The sequence below is a fragment of the Sus scrofa genome, chromosome 5, assembly GCF_054392235.1.
Source record: "Sus scrofa isolate SSC_HxYL_T2T_F1_AM1 chromosome 5, Sscrofa_HxYL_maternal_Yorkshire_Landrace_v2.0, whole genome shotgun sequence".
NCBI lineage: Eukaryota > Metazoa > Chordata > Mammalia > Artiodactyla > Suidae > Sus > Sus scrofa.
Window position 1 is genome coordinate 108,007,746 of NC_139387.1, and position 25,864 is coordinate 108,033,609.

At 39.8% G+C, this 25,864-nt stretch overlaps 2 protein-coding genes and 1 long non-coding RNA gene across 8 annotated transcripts in view; 1 reads left to right on the forward strand and 2 right to left on the reverse strand.

Moving 5' to 3' along the window:
• Nucleotides 1–267: 267 nt before the first annotated feature.
• On the reverse strand, nt 268–2,127 carry MYF6 (myogenic factor 6). The gene is given in 3 exon segments (NM_001244672.2): nt 268–909; nt 1,155–1,245; nt 1,523–2,127. Coding segments are annotated over 3 exon segments (729 nt in total). The 5' UTR covers nt 2,042–2,127; the 3' UTR covers nt 268–790.
• Nucleotides 2,128–2,513: 386 nt separating this feature from the next.
• Nucleotides 2,514–25,864, forward strand: part of LOC110260827 (uncharacterized) — a 63,309-nt gene continuing 39,958 nt past the window's right edge. For 2 of the 3 annotated variants that reach the window (XR_002344357.2, XR_014804598.1), the window contains exon 1: nt 2,514–2,657. This is a non-coding gene — a long non-coding RNA (uncharacterized LOC110260827). Of the gene's footprint in view, nt 2,658–13,341; nt 13,427–25,864 lie in introns of all 3 variants that reach the window. The other variant, XR_014804597.1, reaches the window with a different exon arrangement.
• PTPRQ (protein tyrosine phosphatase receptor type Q) overlaps nt 24,080–25,864 on the reverse strand; it is a 224,236-nt gene continuing 222,451 nt past the window's right edge. For all 4 annotated transcript variants that reach the window (XR_014804594.1, XM_084957734.1, XM_021093069.2 and 1 more), the window contains 2 exons: nt 25,572–25,695; nt 24,080–25,338 (listed from right to left, as the gene is read on the reverse strand). Coding sequence is in view for 3 of the 4 variants with exons in the window: in XM_084957734.1 (XP_084813860.1) it covers nt 25,301–25,338; nt 25,572–25,695 (162 nt within the window). In the remaining variant the exon portion in view is untranslated. The remainder of the gene's footprint in view (nt 25,339–25,571; nt 25,696–25,864) is intronic.

Below are 25,864 nucleotides of genomic sequence, written 5' to 3' on the forward strand. Positions count from 1 at the left end.
GGGATGCTGATGAAAGGAAAATGGACAGATTCCTTCTGGAGAGTCCTCCCTTCTAACCACAAGTCTGAGGTCTACGTGAGACAGAAAATGAACAATGTAATTCAGACACAGAAGAACCGTTTTTCCTCCCTTTAAATTAGCCCCTAAGTAAACACCCAGACTAAGTGGGCTTGGTCGGTGTCTAAATTAACGTGTGGCTCACCTTTGTTTATGCCCTCAAACACGTTTTGTTTTTTTTTCAGCCGAATTAAATTAGGACCACCTTTGTTCATATAGAAACTTATCTTTTTAATATAACAATACCAGGATCCTTGCACGCTATGTATACAATACGTCACTCCACGTTTAAAATATATTTCTTAGGTTGACATAAAAAAATGAAAGTACTAAGATTATTTACAAAAATACATTCAATCCCACTAACAGTTGCGACGTTCCCACTTTGCTTTAGACAGGAATGAACTTCTTTTGCACAGGGCACAAAAGGATCACCATAGGAAACGTAAATATGTTACAGAGCCCACCCAGCAAAAACCAAGGCTGCTGTAGATCTGAGCCACTCGCAGTTCGCCGAAGAAAAGCCCAAGGCTGCGAGGCTTCTCCTCCGAGCGTGCGCAACAGCTTCCGAGAAGTTTCTTTGCGAAGATGTCCCCTTCCCTTTCGTGAGCTCCTGAGTCAGGGTTCCTAAATATTCACGTAACGTGACCTCATCTACAGGATTAGGCGGAGGAGGAGGAGGAGGAGGAGGGTGGGCTTTTGCTGCTGCGTGGAGACCGTCTCCGGCCGCGAGTTATTTCTCCCCCACTTCCTCGACGCAGGGGAGCGTGTGTTCCTCCGAGGAAATGCTGTCCACGATGGAAGAAAGGCACCGAAGGCTGCTCGAGGCTGACGAATCAATGTTTGTCCCTCCTGGGCGCAGAAAAACACACACACACGCACACAAACATAACCCCACGGAAGGGAGCCGCCCGCGGTGCCGCTGGGCGCGGGCGCCGGTGCGCGCGGCGGGAGCGCCCGGCTCGAGGGCGCCTCCGCTCTCGGCTCGCGCGGGGCGGGACCGGCTCCCGCAGGCGCCCGGGGCGTTCTGCCCCCAGCGAGCACCCAGCCCCCTCCCGGGATGGTCTCCTGCGGGGCCCAGTGCCCTTTTGCTTTACCTTCCTTGGCAGTCATCACGAGCCCCCTGGAATGATCCGAAACACTTGGCCACTGGGAGCTGCAGGTGCGCAGGAAATCCGCACCCTCAAGCTGGAGGAAGAGAGAGGCAGCAGATTAGGCAAAAGCAACGTTCCGGGGGCTGGGGGGTGTCTCCCCTGGTTCCTCGGGCCAAGTACAGATTTCCTGCCTGTTGCAGGCACCCCGTGTTCACGGGTCAGTGGGGGTTCATTAGAGGGGGAGCGGGGTGGGAGAGGGCGGGGTCGAGGAAGGGGGACGGGAACCAAGACGAGCAGCTGGAAGTAAAGGCCCCAAGGAAGGCGTCTAATCAGCTTTTGCATTCCCCTGCCCCGGCGGCGTCTGGGCTTACATTCTCTTGCTTGGGTCTGTAGCTGAAGGGGTCCACGCCTAGCTCCTGCATTTTGTCCTGCTGATCCAGCCGGTGCAGCAGGTCCTGCAACCTCTCGATGTAGTTGATGGCGCTCCGCAGGATCTCCACCTTGGGCAGCCTTTGGTTGGGGTTGGCCACAGTCCGCCGCTTCAGTGCCTCGAAGGCCTCGTTGATTTTCTTCAGCCGCCTCCTCTCGCGCAGAGTGGCCGCCTTCCTGCGGTCGGTTGGGGCAGATTTTCTCTTGCAGGTCTTGCAAGCCCAGATCAGACATTGGCCGGGGCAGTGGGGAGGCTGCAGGCCTGGGGGCGCCAGGACATGTTCCTCTCCACTGCTGTCGCTCCCAGCTTCCGGGGGCATTTGGTCCTGGCAGGGGGACAGGGTACCATCACTCCCTGGATACAAAGGAGAGCCTTCTGCCACTTCTAGGGGCTGCAGGGTAACATTTTCCCCGTCCAAATAGAAGAAATAGGAGCCAGTTTCAAAAAGGTCCATCATCATGTTCTCCTCCTTGGCCTCTGACTCGGTCTGAACTGGGTGATGGGCTCAAAAACCCAGAGGAGCCACCCAGATGGCATTTAATTAGTGCGGTGACATAAGTCGCCCCAGCTTTATATATAGTAGCTCCTGAAACTCAATCCAACTTTTAGCTGTCATGGACCATCAGTCTCTCAGTGTGATTACAGCCAGTGCTCTCTAGAACGTCTAGTTTGAAAGGAAACTGAGAAGTGTCACCCCCAGAATGATGTGACAGCCTCTGTGCAGAACAGGTTAAAACAAAATACGCAGAATCCTATGATTTCCACACAGCATCGAATGCTTCGGTTTGGGACCGTTTAGATGCTAACCTGCTTACATGGACAACTTCAAAACAACCGGGGATTAACACTGCCCCCTTCCCCTCCCCAAGGCTCATCTGAATTCTAAGTATAGACCCATGATGAAAGATTTCAAAGGCAGTAGCCATTGCTCCAAAATAGCTTGGTTCGTATTTGCAGAGTGGCTCAGCTCTTTTCTCTCTCCTGCCTGTCACAAAGATGCTATTCCTGTGATTAAAACCATTACAGTCCTTCAAAGGTTATACATGACTTTCAGGCCTCAGCCTCAATAGCAGCAGGTAAATCTGTTTCCTCTCTTTAACTAAGGCTGTGTGGTGCTTTCAGAGCTGAGCTGGAAGGGGTGGCTGGAGGGTGCTCAGATTCCTTCCTTGGCTATCTTTTTTGGGAGGGTGGCAACGAAGATCTGAGTTGTGTACCCACCTTGGTGGAGCCATAGTGCCCAGAAGGTAAGGGGTGGGACTGAAAATGGGGATGTAAGACGGGTAATAGCGCCTCTTTAAACATAGTTTTAGTGGAAACAAGACTCACACTGTAGCTATTTGATGATCCAAGATTCAGTGCATCACGCCACGGTGCCTCTGCACGCTGTGGGCTCAGGGATTTTTTCACCTGCGTTCTCACTATCCACGGACTCTAAATAAGGGGCTGCATAGGATTCAGCTGGGAAAAGCGGCAACCAAGGCATAGACTGTTTAGCTGCAAGCTTGCCCGTTACACACAAGTCTGATGGCTGGGGAGACAGTCCAGATGAGGATGAGGCGCGGGACCCCCGAATTCCAAGGATGGCCCTTGGAGTTCCAGCTGAGTTAATGTCTGTCTCTGTGCGCATGGGCAATTTTAGGTCTGGAATTCTTCAAGCTAACAGTGGTTGCCTTATAGAATTGTGGCGAGAATTTGATCACATGGCACCATCCATCTGAAGCATATAACCTTAGAGTAGCTGCTTGATGAACATTAGTCATCGTTTCATTCATGAAGTTACGTCAAGGCTAAGACCATTTCTTATGAAGGAAATAAAGCACAGCTGTGGCAGATTTATTTTTTCTCTTTAAAAAATTGTATTATTTTATTTCCCTTCCCTTCCCTTCCTCTCCCAGCGCTCTAGAAGGAGTCCTTCCAAACTATAACTGCCTTTGGGGATCAGTCAACTTTGACTTTGGCCTTCACAGTCAGTGCCTGAAACACTCTACGTAAGATAGTCTTCTTCTACTCTAAGCAGTGATAATTATCGGCTGTATGTAATATGATTTAATTTTTTAAATGAATAGACTGAAGACAACATCCTTGACTCACTAGTTAGACAATGTAGGAACTAGTTACATTTTAAAGTCACATATTCCAGAAGCGAAGGCATCATAATCTCTTTCTGTTAAACCACCACCTCGGATGTTAAGTTTTGACATTTTATGCCGTTTTTATGTTTTTGTTATTGTGCAGCTGAATAATTTCTTATCACATGTGAGAACTGTTTTGAGGTTTTTGGAAAAGTAGGAGGCACAGGGAATCATAGGAAGCCAATGCTTTTGTGACATTTTTCTCCTATTGCTGCCAGTCCCTTTGTTGCTAATATCAGCAGTTAAGATTGCAGGTTGGAGGCTCCAAGAATGTAGGGAATAGTCTAATGTCTGTTATGGAAAATTGCCCTGTGCTCTTAATCTCACTCTCTCTTATGATGTGAACGCAATTAGAAACGTCATTTTTAACAAGTAAAATTATACAGCACTGTCGCTGAGATTAAGATAACAGTTCCTGAAATTCATTTATTCAGTATTTTTGGGTACCTACTAAGAGCCAGACAGTGTCCAGGGTGCTAAGAATAAAGTGGTAAAAAATGATCTCTTTTCTTACGGAGTGTGAGCCTAGAAGGGTGAGCAGAATTAACTAAACAGTGAAAAGTGGGAGAAGGAGCCCTGGGATCGGGGTGTGGAAGGCCTAGATCACAACCACCTGGGGTCTGTGGGCATTTCGCCAACCTTCATAGCTCAGATTTCCACCCGTAAAGTATGTAGTAGCAAAGACATCACGTTCTCCAAGGTCATGATAATTTTTTTTAATGTGAAATCACTTCAAAAAGATCACATACTCCATAAAAGTATTTTTATTACTGCAATTAGGTATAGGAAAAAATGAAATCCCAAAAACAGCACTTCTCAGGAATGTTGTTTCTTGGGTGAGAAATGTAATCGTTAAGGTGATACCATTCTTAGACTCCCCAGTGATTTTAAGAGGCATCGGTAAGATATGAGAATCTGCACATCACGAACCTGCTGAGGAATATCAAAGTGTGCTCTTTCTCCTTTATTTTTCCCTTATTTAAGTGTTGCCAGTTGAAAATGTAGAGAGGGAAGATTCTAGAAAGAGGTAGAATGAGCTTTGGGGTGCCGATCAAGAGCAGCCTCTCAGACAGGGGTGGTGTTTCTTGTGTGAATTCGGCATCACTAGTGAATGGTCACTTCTTATTAAATTACAAAGCCCCTTACACAACATTCTTTAGAACTCAGCCCAATAAAATTAGTGTTGTCATGACTCTTGTTCGAATAGAGTTTTTCCCCTCTTTTGTTGTTTTGGGGGTTGGGAAAGGGATGGGAAGAAAGAAAAAAGGAAATGCCAGCTTGGGAAATAACCATTTTTTAAATTAGATTAGGTAATGGGAAAATACACAATGATTCCAAACAACTAACTAGTGAACTCTTGGAACTCAGAACTGTTTACAAAATATGAGATGCCTGTAATTGCAATTACATTATTTCTCAGTACAACTTGGGAGACACAGATCTTGACAAGTGCTCAAAATAGGTTTATCTTCCAAGCTTTAAACAGTTCAAAATACATTTTTTAAGTATGGAAAAAGTAAATCATAATAAGAGAAGAGTAATATTAAGTAGCAATAATCACTTCAGGGGCCTGGAGTTCATTCATAACAACATGTGAAAATAAGTTATTGGTAGAATTGCTAGTTTTCAAATAGTTCACCACTCATTATTCGTAGTTCCTGCTCAGTTACTTGTAAACACATTTTCTGCCTATCCTCTCCGCAAAAGCTTGAACATGTCCAGCTCTTCTTCTCTGTGAGAAGGAGTGGGAGGAAAAGGATTATAGCCAGCTCAGCCAATGGTGGATTTTATCTCTGAGCCTTTGGGAACGTGCTGAAGGTGGTAGAAAAACAGTTTTGGATTAAGCTACAATCTAAGTTCTAGCCATTCTTAATTATACATTCAAGCCTCACTTTTCTAAGATATCAAATGGCATAATCATACATATATCACAGGTTTTTTTGTTAGTCCAAAAGAGAAAAATGTATGTTGAATCCATGGTTATGGCATATGCACTCAACAAATTTTAATTTCCTTCCTTCCCCTACTGAATTCATAAGGCCTCTAAATTGAAGAGAATTAATTGAAATACCCAGATTTGTTAATACGGATGTTTAGGACAAGTTTAGGGATGTGTATTTGTTAACGGTGTAATGGAAGTAGAAGCATTAAAACCAGTGACTCCATAACAGTGTTTCATGTATTTATGTACTCAACAAATTTCCACTTTGTTAGGGCAGACACTAGTTTAAAAATCACACAAACGACCCCCTGAACTAGGAACTTGGGAGGAAAAGAATGGGGTTCTTCATGAAAGTATAACAGTGAGCCGTCTCTCATGACCAGGGAGCTTGAACAAGGATGGTCTGGGGACAGAAGTTCCTGAGATAGTGGGTTGGTGTTTCCAAGGAGCAGATGTGAAGCTTTTAAGCAAACCTGTGGATGGGGTGGTGTTGACAGTGGGAGGAAGCTCAGGGAAGAAGCAGACACAGGGTTAGTCAGAAACTGGGGAAGAGATTTTTGAGGATTGTGTCTAAGGAATTTGGCTATATTGTTGGATAGTGGGGTTATGACTGAGAAAGGAGAACTGAGGGCCAGACCTGAAATAATTATACTTGGTTTGCAGTGAAAAGAAAAGAGGAGAAGAGGGGGTAAAAGAAAGAGGGGGTGGAGGAGGAGGGGAGGGAGAGAAAGAAACAGCAGCAGGGAAGTCCAGCCTTCAGGGGAAGGATCAGCCAGCAAGGCCGTCAGTGGCCCTGCCGGAACAGAAGGGGAAGGGGGGTCCGCTGACCGAAAGGGAAGATGCAGAAGAGGCAGCTTAATGCTTTAAACTCACGCCCGCTCAGCGAGTAACATGAATCCCTGCACCTGTAATTTACCTAATCTGCAGACAGTTTGTGCCCAGAGATTCCCGAACACTGGGGTAAAAATAGTTTGCACTTAAACGGACAGAACATTCGAGTTCCTTCAGAGGACAGGGGGAGGGGCACACACCAAGCCGAGGAGGAGGAGAGATTTTAAAGGCGGATCCTCTGCACCTTCCAGAGGTGGCCATGAGAAGTTGTGCAGAGACATGGGGCTGGATCTGGACCCCCGAGGCTGCTGTGCAGCTGCCTTTTTTCATACAGCTTTGAAGAACTGTGTCTGAGCCAAGCAAAGGAGGAACCAGAGAGGCCGCTCTTCCGATTTTTCAAGAAATATATTTTTTCACTCTTTGCTTTTGCCCTTCGGTCTCTCCCATTTGGGAAGAGAACACAACTTCCACGAAAACCTGGGTTCAGTTCACATGCTAGATACAAAATGCTTCTGAAAGAAGCTGCTGCTCATTTATTTTTTAGGCACAGTTTCCAGGGAAAGAGACACCAAAAGCTACCTGAGAAACCCGCTTTCCTTGGTGCTTAAAAAATTTCTCCTTGTAATTCTGCACTTTCCCTATTTTCATTCTGATTTATCAGTTTGAGAGCAAAATTAGTGAACTATTGGAACGTTTCCAGGTTACGTATTCCTTCCCTGTGGGTCACCAACTGGCAAAGGTTTGCTTATGACAAATACTCAGGAGGTTCCAGTTTTCAGAACTAAAACTGGGAAATTCCCAGGCAAATCAGATCAGTTTGGTCACCCTCCTTCCCAGAAAAATAGGGTAGATGCTTAGTCTCTATTCACAGATAAGAACAATGAACAGACTGCAGGGTATGTCAAGTAGCCTTTTTTCTTTAAAGATAATTATAGTTGTTACAAATACGGGGTTTACTGTTAGATCTCAGCTCTGCCACTTGCTAATATTTGACCTTGGGCAAGTTACTTAACTTCTCTAAGTCTTAGCCAGTCCATAAAATGGAATTAGTATTAGCTTATAAGGTGGTTTTAATGATGAAAACAATGTTAATGCCCACTTAATATACAGTGTCTAGCACATAATAAACCCGCAATACAAGTTGGCATTGTATTACTTAACTTTTGATTGAAGAAAAGGAAAAAATCATCCATCTACATGCCGTCTGAATAAATCATACTTTGCTATTTTGTTTTTTATATGGCTAAAATTTTTATATAATATCACCTAATATAAATTTCGTATTATTTTAAGAGCATAAATATAAAGCAATATGTATCTATTGCCTTTTTCGTTTAAAATATTACATAAACATTTTTCCGTGATAGTCCATGAAACTAATTTTAAAACGTCTAAGATACGTAGAATGATGTTTCAGTGTTGTTTACCTCTTTCAGAAACCAAGTGGATCGTGATATTCAGATGATCCAAATTACAGTAGGATCTGGTGTTACTAGCTTGCTAAGCTAAACAGATGTCTCTAGTATAGAATGGTTAGCCAAGTATTTTGTTACTGCTCTCCAACTGGCTGGTTATGACATATTGTCCAAAATAGTTGGTGCCTTAATGCCTATGTCAGAGCCTCCTGTGACAAATAGCCACCACTGTACAAACACATTTATTCCATAAAGTGTTTCCACCGGTTTAGGAAAAAAGTTGTTTAATCAGATGTACACATACGTTTCACACTTTTTCAGCAGCCCAGACATTCTGTCTTAAGATAATATATGTTAGCTTTTAGGATAGTCAGGATAAAAACACACCAAAAGTTATAAAAAGTTCAAATTGTATTCACCCGGTGCTTTTTAAGCACAAGAATTATGATTTCGGGGTATTGTTAGTCACATAAAAATCAATCATGTTAAGTTTTATCTTCCTTCATTTTGAGGTCCGAGCTAGATATTGTGATTGGAAAAGCCATGCTATGTAATTTCACCGCATAAGTATAATCTTTTTATTAAGTCGTTTAAGTTATTTTTTTATTTTCTTGTGTTTAACTATAAACTCTCATGAGACTTAAAGCTATCTGACACTATAATATTCTAGAATTGAATAAAATTCTAGAATATAGAATAAAAAGTTGTTATATGTATTTTGTAACATAGCCACTATTCAATTCTGGGGGGGGGGGGGTGGCAGGCACTGTGCCGAAGCACTTTAAATAAACGGATTGCATGACATCTTCACGTGTCTTAACCAAGTACGATATGTCACCATTTTAAAGAGGGAATAAAGCAAAAGCAAGGAGAAATTAATCTACTTGCCCAAGATCACATGCTTATCAACTGAATTCTGGCTATTAGTGCCATGATTTATATCATCAAAAAGTTCTTATTCTGAACCTTCTTGCAGTGACCACTGGAAGTGAAGTTTTCAGTGGGAAAAAAAGTCTAGGGGCAAACTAGCTCAGAGGACCTTTGAGTATTCATTTGGCAACCTGTAGGGTAAGGTCCATTTTTCTAGCAGAGCCACCAAAAGAGGCACTGGTGATAATAGCTGTTCGCAGAGATTTGGACATGTGTTGTCCCCTGGGGAACGAATGATGCAATGGTATTTTCCGTGTGCAGTGCCATGTACAGGCAGCCTGTCCCAGAGGTCACGCAATTGATGATCAGGTTCAAATGCTTGAAACCCATGCTCTCTTTGATTGTTTCAGACTATGCAGTAGGAAGGAAAGAGCAAAACGGAGCAGTTTAGCACACATAAGATAAGGTTGAAGTGGGATGCGGAGACCATGCTATCCAAGTCTTTAGTTAAGCAGCGCGTGGGAAGTCCTATCTTTCTCCCTCCCGCCTTCAATCTGCCCAACTTCCAGTAGTTACAAGGACTAGAATTGAGGGTGAGCAAGGATTCCAGCACATGTAAGGTGGCTGGACCAATATACAGATGCTCTATACACCTACTCGGAACTAGGTGTAGCTCACCTACAGTCTGCTGGGGATGGCTTTAATGTAGGTGGAGCAAACTGGATTTCACCAGTGAGTGGTCAGTTGAAAACTTCTTGTGTATTGGATATCTCAGGAGTATTTGGTTATTTGATGCTTAATTGGCCTTCTGTCCTTTTCAATGTTGACAAGCATAGGCTGTACTTTATCTATTTCTAAACTGTTTTTCCAGCCATTTGCTTTTATATTTAGCTTCATCCACTCGTCTTGTTCTCTTCTCTTGTACTCTGTGGTAGAATTGAATACTCTTATATAACAGTAAAAGGTGTATCATATCTGCTTTCAGAGTAGCTCTTTGCATGTTTTCAAAAAGAACTACTATTGTGTGATATTTTTCTAGTTTTTCATCTACTGTGTTTGATTATTTAACATCAATCTATCCTTATAAAAGTTTAAAAATATCTAATTTCTGTTTGCTACTGCCTATCCTTTGTTCTTAAAGTTGCAAAAAAAAAAAAAAAAGATAGTTTGGGCTTAAAAGCATCTTTTCTGTCTCAAAGTGTTGAATACATTTCATTCCACGAATTACCACATTAGCTGAGTATAGAATTTCTTTCTAAATTTGTTTCCAAGAAAACAGTCATATATTTTTGGAGATCACCAAACTAAGATGCTTACAGAGTCCATAATAAAGCATTCTTTTCTACTAAACACAGACTAATGCGGGTTGTGACAAGCATGACTCCTGTGATGGATATTTGGTGAAGTATGATTTTCTTTTCATACAAACCCAGGCTCTACTAACATGGTTTCCTCAGGTCCACTTCTCACTTCCAAATCCTCTAGGAATTGACACCAACTGTCCATTTTGACACTTGTTCATTAATTTCCTTTCAGTAGAACTGTTCTCTTCTCTCAGCTGTTGTAGCAATTTAAGGTTTTACAAACCTCTGGTAGGCTCTTCGTTGAACAGTCTTTCTGTGTTCAGAAGGCTGTGTGACTCCAGACCATGAAGGTATGTCACACATTCGTTAGTGCAGTTGGCCGCTCGTTCCGTTACCCACTCCCCCAGAGCGGGGCTTTAGCTTGACCCCTTGCCAAGGGAAAAGAGCAAAATCAATTAGTTCTCCCCAGCAAGACGCAATGGTCTTGATAGCAGTGGACCCGGGCCAGTGCTTCCTTTCCTAGCCTGCGCTGCTCCACACACCTGACCTGACGGGATCCAGTCGACCTCTGGTTATAAACGTCTTACAGAAAAAAAAAAAAAAATTTTTCTGATTGGGGGGTGTGTGTACACAAGCAGTGTGAGGAGGGTCATTCCACAGCCATGTCTGGAAGCACTGACAGATCCGAGGAAACAGAGAAGGATTGTTTTATCTCTTTGGGAAATAGGAACAACCTTGCTGATTTTTATTCGATGGGGAAACCCCAGCATTTTGAGGATGAAGGAGCATACATGTGTATAATAAAAGGAATGACTGTAGAAGAGTATAGTGTTTGTTTTGTAATAAAGTGAAATGGGAATGTATGACTTTTCCGTGGCACAAGTTTTTTCTTGTGTGTCACACTTTGTGTTGGGGCAGTGAGAAACATCCTATCGTGAAGGAAGAAGGCAAGAATCAAGGGTTGCTTCGCTTTACACTGTACCAGTCTGTTATGCTCTTCCTGGAAATTTTTGTATTTGAAGTTTGCCAAAAGGTAGCACATTTTTTTTTTTTGTGAGTGGTTGCTATGCTTAAAAATAATATGTGTGATAAGCGATATTAGATTGTTTTATATTATTGTATCATTTTATTCAAATCAGTGAACACGATTTAGCCTTTTAGATTTTGTTTCATCTTATGATGTAATAGCACTGAGAACATATGCTGCTTTTTTGAGTAATTTCAAGTTACCCTTTCATGTTCCTGATCTGATTCGAAGACAGCTAGACTTCTTATGTTTCAAACTTTATTTTTACTTCCTTGAGTGTTTGGTATTTTATATAGCTTTCTAAAACTCCCATAGTAGAATTTTTTTTCTTTAATCTTACCCATTTCAATTTACCAAAAAGCTTATTTTTTTCTGACTTTGAAGAAAATCCCAGTCTTCTCTATGGAATAAGTTATCTTTTGAAGATTAAAGTGATGATTAAAATCAGCTTTTGGACATATGATAATACTATAATACTATTTTTGGCAGTGGTGTGTTACTTAAATAGTTTTATAAATACATTATCTTAGCAATAACTTCAGCCACAGGAAAAAATGAAGCATGATCTTATAAGATTTCATAAGATTAGTGTGAGATTTCCTGAGGGTGCAGTAATTTAGCTCTACCTTCAGAAGTGGGCAGAAAGACTTTTCTGGGGGCTCTGGGGCTTTTAATAGCCTATCTAGAATAAAGGCAAATAATGGAGACAGAGGAGGAAGGAGAGGGGGAGAGGCAGGGAGGAAAAGAGATAAAGGAGAGAGGGACAAGAAAAACTAGGGCTGTGACCTCATTGGGAGATCAGAAATGACCACTAGACTTCTAGCAAAATCCACTCTTTTAAAACATCACAAATATTTTGAAAATCAAAGCATAATTTGGAATTACTCAAAATGCTTAGCATTACTGGATTGACACAAAGGCCGTGGGATAAAGCACATTTTTTTAATAGTATGCTGCTTTGGTTATTTGGTGAGGAAGCACAGAGTCACAGGAAGCTTGGAAGCACTTAATAGTGTCTTGCGTGTTCCTGTCTCAAAGGTTAAGACTGGAAGAGAATACTCACAGGAGACTGTGGCGTGTGGGTAATCAGACGATTCCTATTTTTCACAACTGTCTCTTTTCACATGTCCCCTATTGATTATAATACTTGCTTCTGTGATTATTCATACCTGAGTGCTTATCCCATTGCCCTCTCATGCTTATTGGGCCACATCATCCACTCTCTAGGGCAGGAACTATGTAATCGTCCGTGCTTAAAAACTACCTAGTGGAAAACAGGTGCCAGGTGATCTTTACTGAGTGATAATTGTCAAAACCCTCATTCATTGTCTCAGAGATAAGGCAGCATTTTATTTCTATTATTTCTATTTCTATTTGGGATTTGTTTAAATTTTTTAGTGCTTTCCCCAAAACATTGTGTATCCAAATCAGTGCAAGATATAATGCTCATTTTATTTTTGTAGAAGTTTCTGGAAAGTTTATGGGACAAGAGGCTCTCTACTCAAAAAAAAAAAAAAAAAAACCATTTTATAGCAAGATTTATCTTTGAAGCTATGCTTGCTAAGCCTTAGATATTAAGTCTAAGTAATGAATTGCTAAGTCTGGCTGTCCCAACCAAATTAGAGTACATCCATTTGAGTTCAGGCCCTCATGCTCTATCTATTAAAAGAGAGTCTGATAGTTTATTGGCTGCTCATTTTGAAAGTATTGGTGAGTAACTTGTTCCTGGTCAGGTGGCCCCTGAATACCTGGTCATCCTTGTTGCCCCTGGCCTCCCGGTCAGTGAGAGCATTTCACAGAGCTGGACCTCAGAGTGAAAGCCTTGGGACATATTATCTTACCCTTCGTCACTCTTTTGGACACTCTCCAGAAGCTGCTCTGTGTTGCTACTTTTTCGCTTCCTGAATCCTGCTGGTTTAGGGTTTCTTGGGAACCTGAAGGTAGCCGGATTAGTTTGGATCCCAGCACTGGAACTGGGTCATCCTAGACTCTCCTCTTGGTATCCTTCAGCTCTCTTCTGCATAAAGTCTTGGCTTTATAGTGACAGATATTTTGATTTACCTTAAGATAAGTTAATTTTTACCCATTTTTAGTCCAGTGAAGACTCATTTTAACAAGTGGGATCTTAAATGTACGGAGTGTGTAAGAGGACTTGGAAATGACCATGGTCGTCTCTAAGCCGTTTTGAGTTTTGACTGTTTGTTCGTTTTGAGTTTTGACTGTTCTTGTTTCTTCATAGTGTGAGGAGTGTTGAACTTCACTGCTTTACACGCGGCGGCCCAGCTGCCCCAACACCACTTGCTGAGTAGACTCTCTTCTCCACGGTAGATTCCTGCCTCCTTTGTTGTAAATTAATTGACCGTAGGGGCATGTGTGTTTATTTCTGGGCTCTGTATTTTATTCCATTGATCCATATATCTGTTTTTGTGCCAATACCACTCTTTTGGTTACTATAGCTTTGTAGTATTGTCTGAAATCTGAGAGGGTTATGCTTTCAGCTTTGTTTTTTTTTCAGGATTGCTTTGGCAATGATGGGTCTTTTGTGGTCTCACATAGAGTTTAGGATTATTCTAGTTCTGTGAAAAAATGTCATGGGTCATTTGAGAGAGCTCACATTAGGATCTGTGGATTGCTTTTGGTAGTGTGGCCGTCTTAACATTATAAATTCTTTCAGCTGGGGACTTCCCGTCTTGGCTCAGTGGTTAACGGATCCGACCAGGAACCTTGAGGTGGCGGGTTCGATCCCTGGCCTCGCTCATTGGGTTAAGGATCCGGTGTTGCCGTGAGCTGTGGTGTAGGTCACAGACGTGGCTCAGACCCTGCATTGCTGTGGCTACAGTGTAGGCCAGCGGCTTCAGCTCCAATTAGACCCCTAGGCTGGAAACCTCCATATGCCGCGGGTGCAGCCCTAGAAAAGACAAAAAGCCAAATAAATAAATTAATTAAATTAAATAAATTCTTTTAGCTCAAGCTTGTAGCATATTTTTCCCTGTCTTTGAATAATCTTCAATTTCCTTTATCTAATGTTTTATAATTCTCGGCTTGTAAATCTTTTACCTCCTTGGTCAGATTTATTCCTAAGTATTTTTTTTTTTTTTTTTTTTTTTGTCTTTTGTCTTTTGTTGTTGTTGTTGTTGCTATTTCTTGGGCCGCTCCCGCAGCATATGGAGGTTCCCAAGCTAGGGGTTGAACGGAGCTGTAGCCACCGGCCTACGCCACAGCCACAGCAACGCGGGATCCGAGCCGCGTCTGCAACCTACACCACAGCTCACGGCAACGCCGGATCGTTAACCCACTGAGCAAGGGCAGGGACCGAACCCGCAACCTCATGGTTCCTAGTCGGACTCGTTAACCACTGCGCCACGATGGGAACTCTCTAAGTATTTTTTGATGCAATTTTAAAAGGGATTTTTTTTTTAACTTCCTTTTCTGATATTTTATTGTTAGTGTAAATAAAACTGATTTCTGTATATTAATCTTTTATCTTGCCACTTTGCTGAATTCATTTATTCTAGTAGTTTTGGTGTGGAGAAACTTCAGGGTTTTCTATATATAGTATCATGTAAACTGCGTATAGTGACAATTTGGCCTCTTCCCTTCCAATTTGGATGCATTTTATTTCTTTAAATCTCAGGTTTTGTTTCTGGGACATAACTTTGAATTCTTATAATAAATTTGGAGAAAATGTAAATGTCTCACATTGGGGTGCTGTGATCCATGGGCCTTTAGAAGTTGTGTGAGTGATTTTCCTGAGAAGGTAAAATTATTTATGATCTTTAAAGGGAAATAAGACCATGGAACATACTAAAATTTATTCGCTCCAAAATTAATGATGGTTTCTAGTAGGGGGTTAAATTTAACATGATTTCATTTTTTTCCCTTGCAGCCAATTTCTCTACATTATTTACTGAAAAACAGCATATTACTTTGTCCTTGGGTGGTGGTGTTTCCTTACTGAGGTACTAAATCCTCCACTGTGGCTTATGCTTGAAAACTTGTTGGCTTCATTGGGTTTTGCTTCTTCTCATGTCAGTTATACACTGACTTTATTTAGATGACAATGTACTTTAATATGTGGAAGGGAAGTTTCTCTCTTCATCACTCTTACTACCGGAACAAGTTTAGCCTATTTCTCAGTTATTTATTCTTCCAGATGAACTTATGATGTTTTCATAAATATGAAATCTAATTCTATTTAAGACTTTAAATTGGCGTATTAAACTTATGAAGTGATTGAGAACAACTATGCTCTTTACAACGGGTTTCCCTTACCTAAAATTTAATCATATTTTAGATTTCCCTGTTTTAAAGATTGCTTCAGAAATGACCTATACGTTTAGCCTCTTGGCGTCTTATATTTCGGACATTGTCAGTGCACTAGTTTTTACCATGTCTTCTTACTCGTTGATTTGTTGTTGATCATTTTTGAATATTTATTTTATGGTCATTTACATTAGAGAATATGTGATTACATATAAAGTTTTTCCATCTGCTTACTCGTATCTTCTAGGTATACAATATTTTTGTTACTGAATAATGGCAATTTTGACTTCTGTTACTTTTGTTTTCCTTAATATGGCCTTGGTTAGATTAGTAGTAAATGTTTTTGGTACCTACTTTTGATGAAACCTTTAGCTCTAAAAATCTCTCTACCACCATAGTTACTTAAAGCATGTATTTACATATGCATGTGTTTAGTTTTAATGCAGTTACCATTTATATATCAGGAAATGAGGGGTCATTTAACTTTGCCTGAGTTTTCCTACTTGGTGTCTGTCCCTGAGGAAGTGAGATGCCTCTGAATCCAGCCAGCCAGTAGGACCCTGCTCCCTGATGGCCCACTTCCTCCCTCTGGCTTTTCTTGGATCTGCCCAGCGCCAGTGGCTGGATTCTGTTTAGCCTTGCTCCACCTGCCTGTTATGATATGCTGCCTCTTACTAGTCCACCCTGGTGTGTCCTGCTAGCCTGGTTTGCCACCTGTTGCTCGTTACTGTCCTCTCTGGCCCTGGTGTCTGCCTCTGTGAGTGTACACATTGGCAGCTGAATCTAGACCTGCCTCTGCATCTCTAGCAACTGTCTCACCTCGTGGAATGTGTTCCAAGTTTCTTCTGAAACGGACGCTCCCTGCTTTTTCAGTCAATTAGGTTTTTGAAAAGTATTAAACTCATCCCTGTCTCTTAAAGGGGTAAAGATGATGTAATTTTAAAAGATAGCATTAGAAAACTATGTTTTCTTAAAGAGGACATTAGTTATAATATTCCAAAGGCTATTGTTGGATTTCTATAACTGGTTTTAGAACTTTGTTTTGCAGGCCTTTGTACCATAAGCAGGGGTGTGTGTGTGTTTTCATGTACACTTGTACACACAATGTACACACAATATAAGGATATAAGCCATTAGTTTTGCTGTTTACAATCTGCTGTGAACTGGAAAATCACATTTGTTGGTGTGTCTATAACGTAAGACAAAGAAGACTGTCAATGTGCCATTTTTTAGTAAAAGTTGGCCCATTGTATTGAATTCTTCTTTGTCACTTGCACTTGTAAGTTTTTTCACATATACTCAAGATCTTAGTTTCATTCTGAATAACTCATCCTGAACAAATGACAAATATCAGTATGCCCCCTGATCCCCCACATTCTTTCATCTCTGATCCAATGTTTGTTTGCTCCTTGATTGAAAAAATATCTTAGCAAGTGTGGATTGGTGAGGAAATATACTGTCATATAGGCAATCTTATTGTGTTAGTTCAAGTTTATCTCTGTAGAAGATGTTTCGCTGAATGGATCCAGGTTAAAATCAGGAGAAAATTTTAGTTCTGATTCACAAGCAGCTGACGATTTAGGAAGTGGGGAACTCCAGCAAAGGATAAGAACTATTACGGAGAATGTAGGCGCCAAAGCGCGGTGTTGGGAGTGGATGGGGTTGGTTTCAATAGGCTGCAACAGCAAGTGCTCCAGTTTGGCCTGGGTCTTGAAAATTAGAGTAAGGCTATGTGGAAGGCTTTGTCCTGCGTTTGATTTGATAGTCAATGAAGGGCTAACAGACAGATCAGTAAAGTGATCAAAGCTGAGAGCTCGGGAGATAAATCTGGCAACAAGTTCTAAAAGAATTGGAAAAACAAATAATACAGTTTGGTTTGGATCAAATATGTATTGGAGGAAGCAGCAAATTACGGATAAAATATCCAACCAGGTACTTGAATTCAAAGGCTAGCTTTACCACTGGCTATGCAACATGAATAATTTGCATAAAAGGGCCTATTTTAGATGAAGTCAGGAAACTTGTTTTTGAGAATGGGAGTAATAAGAATTCACGGGTTTGTTCCATTCCAAGCAGGCAAGATCAAAAACCTTATATATCTAATGGTCTCTAGGTAATACAGAGGTGTGTGGTAGCTAATACTGCGGATCCTCAAATCACATTTCCGGCTTCAGTAATAGGCTCTTTTACCTACTTGATGAGTAACCTTGGGCAGGTTATTGAACTGTTTTTGTTTCCTCCTCTATAAAAGGCAGATCGTAGCACCTAATTCCAAGAATTGTCGGGAGATTAGTATTTGTAAAATCCTCAGAAGAGGGCATGTCACATAGAAATAATTCATTAAAGAAAGCATTGTCAATTACAATAAATAAAATTATGAGTGTCCTTCATGAAAGTTATTCATATCACAACTGTAAGTGTGTTCTTTAAAACACAAATGAGCGAAAACTCCGATGTAGCAGCCCAGGGAGTAGATGTTGATGTGTTGGTCCTGTTGGCATGCATCAACCGTATGAATGTGGTGCCTTCAGATTGATGAAGCTCTCTTTTCCACTGTACGAGTCCAGCATGTGAATTCGTCATATCTTCCATGGCAGTTCAGCTGGTTATAAATACTGAATGAATAACAGCTTAGTGAATTCTGTGGAAAGCACTTGATGCATGTCAAGTTTTATTTTTAATGTTTAAGATACTGATTGTAATAAATTATTAAAGATAAATTATAGTCATGCTTTTAAAATTATGAAAATTTCAAACACAAAGACAACTTTGAGGAATAATATAATGAATATTTTTACACATCCTTTATTTTAACAAATCTGTGTTGCCATATATGCTTAAAAATTTAAAACAAATTTTACAAATGCATTTGAAACTCTTGTGGATTCCCCTGATTTCATGGCAATCCATCTTCTTCCCTGCATTCCTCGCATGTCAGAGGAAACCATGATTTTGATGGCAAGGCTGACATTCCCATTCATGATATTAAATGTTTACTATAATGAATGAATCTGTAAAAATATGTACCACTTGCTTTATTTTAAAAACATTAGATGAATAGCATATCGTACATATTGTAACTATTTTTCATTATTTTAAATCAACTTTATTGAATTAAAACGAAATTTTCACTTAAAGTGTATGTATGCAGTTGAAAGCATTTTGACAAGTGAATACACCTGTGTAAGTACCGCTCCACTCAAGATGCAGAACGCTTTCCTCACCCAGCGGAAGTGCCCTTGAGTCAGTTTGCACATGCGCCACACTCCAGGCAGTACTGACCTGGTCTTCATCACTGCATTCTAGAGTGGCCTGTCCCAGAACTACCTGAAATGTATTCTATTTCTAGTTCTGTTTTATTGCCAAGTTGTATTTTATAGTCAAAGAATACAGCTTCTTTAGTCATTTCTGTTGACGGATATTGGGACTCTTTCCATTTCTTTGGCCATTATGAATAAAACTGCTAAAAGCACACAAGTCCTTTTCTGAAATTTTATTTTATTCATTTTATTTTGGTCTTTTTGCCTTTTCTTGGGCCGCTCCCGCGGCATATGGAGGTTCCCAGGCTAGGGGTCTAATCGGAGCTGTAGCCGCTGGCCTACGCCAGAGCCACAGCAACGCAGGATCTGAGCCACGTCTGCGACCTACACCACAGCTCAGGGCAACACCAGATCCATAACCCACTGAGCGAGGCCAGGAATAGAACCCACAACCTCATGGTTCCTAGTCGGATTCATTAACCACTGTGCCACGACGGGAACTCCTGAACATTTATTTTAATTTCTCTTGGATGAATGATGAGGAGTGGTAATGCTGGGTAATATTGCAATAGGATATTATCTTTTTTTAAACTTTTTATATAATGATTTTTTCTGTAATAGCTAGTGTACAGTGTTCTGTCATTTTTCTACTGTACAGCATGGTGACCCAGTCACACATACACGTATACATTCTTTGTTCTCTGATTATTATGCTCCATCATAACTGACTAGACAGAGTTCCCAGTGCTACATAGCGGGATCTCATTGCTTATCCATTCCAAAGGCAATAGTCTGCATCTATTAACCCCAAGCTCCCAGTCCATCCCACTTCCTCCTCCTTGGCAACCACATCTATCTCCAAGTCTATGATATTATTAACTTTATAAGAATCTACCAAATTGTTAAGAGATTGTACCATATACCATAGCAGTTCCAGCTGCTCTAAATCCGAGGTGGGAGGACTTGATATTATTGAGATTACCAGTCACTTTGACTTTATTCAATCTAGTAGTATGGTTATTCCGTCCTGCTTTTCACTTGCATTTCCTTGATGACTAGTGGAACTTTTCAAGTATCGGCTGTGTGTGTGTGTGTGTGTGTGTGTGTGTGATTCTGTAAATATACATGAAAGCTGGATACCAGTCCCAGAAACACTTATCGTGAATACTTTCTCCATTCTCCCATCCTGTGGTCTGGCTTTTCATTTTTTTCCTCATCATCTCTTTTGAAGAGCAGAATGTTATCATTTTGATGAAGCACAATATATCCATTTTTTCTTTTATGTTTCATTTCTTTTTACTCTAAGGAATCTCTTCCTGTTCAAAGTAAAGATAGTTTTTTTTCTGCAAGCTCTATAGCTTTAGCTTTTACATTTAGATCTGTGTTGCATTTCAGATTAATTTTTATTTGTGTTAGATGGACTAGAAATGAGGTTCCAGTTTTTCAAACTGGACATTCAGTTGTTCTAAAACCATTCATTGGAAAGACTCTCTTTTTCCTGTTGAATTACCTTGTCACCTTTGTTAAAATTGAATTGACCAGCTTTGTGAGAATTTGTGTTTTGACTTTATATTTTTTCTTCCAATGAGAATTACTCTAGATGTGTGGTATATAAATCATTAAACTCTGTTCTATTTAAAAACTGTTTTGCCTAATGATCTTTGGCATCATTTCTATATAATCTGTAAAACCAGTTTATTGAGTTGTAGGAAAAAAAGCTTTATAGGGTTAAGGTAGATATTCCAATTATTCCATAGATAAATATGAGGAGAATTGGCTTCTCAATATTACTGTATTTTCGAGTTCATGGACATGCATTTTAAAAATTTTTCCACCTTTAAATCTTATTTATTGTTTTTAGTGTATAGATATTGAAGATATTTTGTTAAAATTCAAGCATGTCATGTTTGTGGATGCTCTTGTTAATGGTATTTTTAATTCCAATTTTCCGATGATTAGTACGCAGAGATAAAGTTGATTTTTGTATCTCGATCTTATAGCCTATAACCTTTTTAAAGCTACTTATTATATCTAGCAGCTCTTTTTCTCTTTTGTGTAGATTTCTCAGGAATTTCCTCATACACAATTATGTTTCTTCTTTTACAAACCTTTTTCTTTTTCTTGCCTTATTGTAATGGCTAGAAATACCAGTGCAATTTTGAATTGACGTTGCAAAAGTGATATTGTTGCCTTTTTTCTTGATCTTAGGGTGAAGGTCTTTAATATTTCACCATGACAGTAGCTATACCTTTTGTTGTATTTGCCCTAAATCAAGTTTAGGAGGTACTTTGAGCACTTTGAATGTGTCGTGACGCTGTCAGTTGGCTTGCATTGTGTCTGAATAGAAACCAGCATATTTTCTTACCTTCGAACCCCTCAATAGATCTCTATTTTCTCTATTGCTTTTAAAAATTATTTTTATCATTGGCTTTCAGTAACTTGATTATAATATGCAGCTTCCATATTTACTACATGTGGTCTTGGGCATATCTGTTGAGCTTTCACTGTATTTTTTTCTAATACGGCACACTGCAGGTCTTAGAGGGTTTTGTAAGGATTAATCGGGATGATGTATAAAAGTATTCTAAAAGGTATGTAATTTACTTAAGTTACTTCTCAATCTAATATTTTCAGTAAAAATTAAAATAACATGTGATTCTAAAAGTAGAATCTTAACAAGGGAGAATAATGCTCTTCATTAGCTTATATTAAATTATAGTTTTATTTTTTCAAATGACTATATTGCAGACACTGATTTAGTATGGTGCTTTGAAACACCTGATATGGAAATTTTCTTGATTTGTTTTCCAAATCACATTTTTTTATTTGTGTACACATATCTATTCATTTTAGTCCAAACTTTCCTTGAGAATGCTCCTAATCATTCATGAAGAAAAAAGTATCAGTGGTCTTATTTAGCAGAAGTCAGTATATGCGCCATAATTTTCTCTTCAATGTGTGAAACTGACATACAGACACAACACTAATGTCAATACACTCTTTTTTTTTTTTTTTTTGTCTTTTTGCTATTTCTTGGGCCGCTCCCGCGGCATATGGAGGTTCCTAGGCTAGAGGTCGAATCGAAGCTGTAGCCACCAGCCTACGCCAGAGCCACAGCAACGCAGGATCCGAGCCACGTCTGCAACCTACACCGCAGCTCATGGCAACGCCGGATCGTTAACCCACTGAGCAAGGGCAGGGACCGAACCCGCAACCTCATGGTTCCTAGTCGGATTCGTTAACCATTGCGCCACGACGGGAACTCCACAATACAGTCTTAAAATAGGATGTATTATCTTCCTGATCAATGCTTATACACTGTTCATCACGGATAAAAAATTAACTTTGTAGAGTTCATTGAAGTTTAGATCACATGTGGGAAAGTGTTTCAAAATCTATTTCTCTGAACATCTTCATGAACTGATGGGCACATAAGTCCCGATTCCAAATGGAAACTCTATGCATATTTATAATGTCATTTGCCATGAAATATCACTTGTCCTAAGAAGGCAAGCTGTTTTGCCAAGATTATGCTTTATAAACTTTTTACCCACATTTTTCACTTTTGAATATCATTCAATTGAGAATTTTATTTTGTGTTATAGGCAAAAAAAAAAAAAAAATTCACTGATTTTTTTTTTTTTTCTAAAAGTTGGCCTATAGAAATGGACCTATAGCAATAATGTCAGGGACATATAGAGTATTTTGCTGAATTGAAATTTCATTTTTAAATCTTGTGTTTGGTACCAGAAGTGAAGAGTGAAAAGTTTAATTTTAAGAAGAGGGCAAAGTTTAATTAGCTTTTTCAAAAGACTTATTATACATTTCACCTATAAAGTAAAAGAAGAAAATTACACGTTTTAAAGCAGGATGAAAGTAGAGGGGATACGCACAGCTGCTCTGGTCTCTGGCAAACCATTCTGAGAGGCTCCAGTTTCATTTGGTTCAGATGAAACACATGTTGCTCATTTATTGTACATGTGCTTCCATGTATTTTGACAAATCTGATCTAAAAAAGTTACAGATGTTCCTGACTACTTTAATTTGCACGTAGTAGCTACCTATAAAACTTGGCTGTAAACTAGCCTTTTCACAATATAATTAAGAGAAAATGTAGCTATCATTACTACGTGTTTCAATTCCGTTTCAGTTATAATGTTGGGATATATGCTAGTGAGCTATACACTTTTAACAGGTGCTCAGTTACAATTTTTTTTCTGATAATGAAGACCAATCTCTTTTAATGTGTTTCAAATAATTGCAAGTGGAAATAAAGTTATTCTGATCCTCTCTTTTAGAGATTTGCTATTGAATGTATGGCCTGCGATAAGGCAGCAGTATTACAACTTGAGTGCTTTTTAGAAACGAAGAACCTGACTTGAGCAGAATCTGCATTTTAATACATTTTCCAGGTGATCTGTATACACATTAAAGTTTGAAAAGCACTCTTTTAGGGGAGGCCTTATATTAAACCTTTGTTTTATATGCATACACGTGCATATTAGTGATTACAGTCAACTCTACGCTGTACTGTTTTATATTGATATTTTAGAAAATAGACTGGCCTGTGGAGAGAACTATTTATTTTCTTATTTAATACACTTAACACTCCCCAATACTTTCCATAGGTTGTTAGCTGTCTTTCATGAATATAAAAACCAACATTCAGGAGTTCCCGTCGTGGTGCAGTGGTTAACGAATCCAACTAGGAACCATGAGGTTGCGGGTTCTATCCCTGGCCTTGCTCAGTGGGTTAAGGATCCGGTGTTGCTGTGGCTGTGGTGTAGGCTGGCGGCTACAGCTCCGATTCGACCCCTGGCCTGGGAACCTCCATATGCTGCAGGAGCAGCCCTAGAAAAGGCAAAAAGGCAAAAACAAAAACAAAAACAAACAAAAAGTCCTAGCTTAGCAAACATTTTAATGACTGATACATGAAACAAACTGAAGAACCTCTAACTCCAACTTGAATCCTTTAGGGTTCTCATCATTTCTTACTGTTTCTATAACTTTCTGTAGAGTAAGCTCTTGGGATGGAACATTAACGAATTGTATTTATTTGCACACCCTCGCCATAAAAATTATTAAGCAAGATTGCTTATAAGATGAAAGGATTTAATTTCTTGGATAATACATTTGATTTTAAAATTATTTATGGGTGCCTTGGGAAATTATTACATTTTAATTATTTGTACTATATTATATTATGATTTATAAATATATTTCATTAAGTTATATTAAGAAAATTATCAATTATACAAAATCAAGTTTATGGAAGTTCTCTTGTGACTCAGGTGGTAAAGGATACAGCATTGTCACTGCAGTGGCTTTGGTTGCTGCTGTAGTTTGGGTTTGATCCCTGACCCAGGAACCTCCACAGGCCATGGGTTAGGTCAAAAAAGAAAAAAAAAATCAAGTTTATAAGGACCTCTGAAATCATGCTGCAAAGTAACTCAATTCCTTAAAATTCAATTTTATTGGCCATCATATTTTTTATATATTCCAGCAAAAATAAGCAGAAGCTAAATTCAGCATAAAAGAAATAGATTAATACTATCTTATAACGCTTAATTGAAATCTATGCCAAAATAATTTCATTGCAGTTCAAAACTTAGTACATTCTTAGTATCTAACAAAAAGGAGAGTGAATTTATTTTCTTTTAAAAAAATCACTAAATTGCTACAATCTGGTTAATTTCTTTGTTCTCAGTTCCACCAAATACACCCCTTAAAAATCAATCTTGGGAAATGACATAAAGACTATTTTATGTAATCTATTCAGAAGTCTCTGTTGGCACCACAAGAGCACATCATTAGTTTACAAACTTGCAACACAACATTTTTATTAATGTTTTCATACATTTCTGCTGAAGAAAATCTTCAGACTGTTAGTAGGCTGAATATATATCAAATGGACAAATACTGATACATTTAACTGTGTATTTAAATATACAAGGTAGTGGGTACAGCTTGTTCCTGAAAATGTACAAATGAGGACAGGCTAGAAAAGTGCAACTTCATATAAGCAACTGCACTGTTTAACTTTTCCTTTTGTTTTTTTCCAAACTAGAGATTACAATGCAATCTAAATAGCCCTAAGTATTCCCAAAGAGCTACTGTGTGTTGTATCAAGGCTAAGTAATCCCTGCAGTGTCAGGGGGTTACTGTTCAGCTGTTGGAGATCATGAGATGCTATCTCAGCACTCATAAAACTGAGGATTCAAAACACAGGCGCATACGTGGAAGTGCGGATCATTATGACAGTCTTGGAAGTGATCCGAAAGGAATACCCACACCCTGGAGCCCAAAATGACACGACTGAGCCAACATTGACAACTTTTGGTCAAGACTGAACCCGAAGTGTAGGGACAACGCACATGGAAACATTCATGTAAATATAACCCTAACTTCATATTTGGCTCATTCCCAAAATACACAAGGCTCCAAAAGTCTCTGGGGTGTCTTCTCTTAAACATTTTAAATGTGTTCTGTATAAGGGGATAACATCCTGAATGAGCTATTTCCTAGAACTCTTCATAACATGTCAACCCATTTAGTAAGGCACAGTGAGGGAAGCACAGCGATTTATTTTAGGTTGCACAATTCCATTCAGAAGCGCGAAGGGTGATTGGGCCCTGGGACTCAAAGGTGCCTCCAGCGGCAGCTCTGGCCGAATGCTTACATGGTGGTTTCTTCCCATTCGAGCTCAACGTCACCTGTAACATAAAGTCACATGTCACAGGAGGGAACTGAAGTCAACAGCTCAAAAGCTTTAAATATCTCCCGGCAAAAATATAAGTGTACATGGATTTGGATTAGAGAGAAATGAAAGACTTTATATGTGTGCCAACCAAGCTTCCGAAGCATTTTCAGCAGGCAGTTATTAGTGAAGCAGTGCTCCTGCTCTAGGTGGTCAGCTAGTGGCCTGACGGACTCGGCCTCTGTTTACCTTCCATGGCGTCCAGAGAGTCCATCTTCTGAAGTGCTGCGTAGTTCACAAAGCAGACGGGCGGATTCCCTCCTTTACTTGATAAGAGATCCAGAACACACTGATGTAAAAAGATGTACTGGGCCTGGACACCAGAGAAAGCGTGGTTAGAAATGGTGGGGGTGGAGCCTTTTCTTGGGGGAGCTCTACAGCTACACTGCAAAGTGGTACTGAATTCAGCAAGTATTTAATAGCTAAACAGAGGCACAGAATTGACCAGGTGCATAAGTGAGTTTCTGTCATATCAAATACAA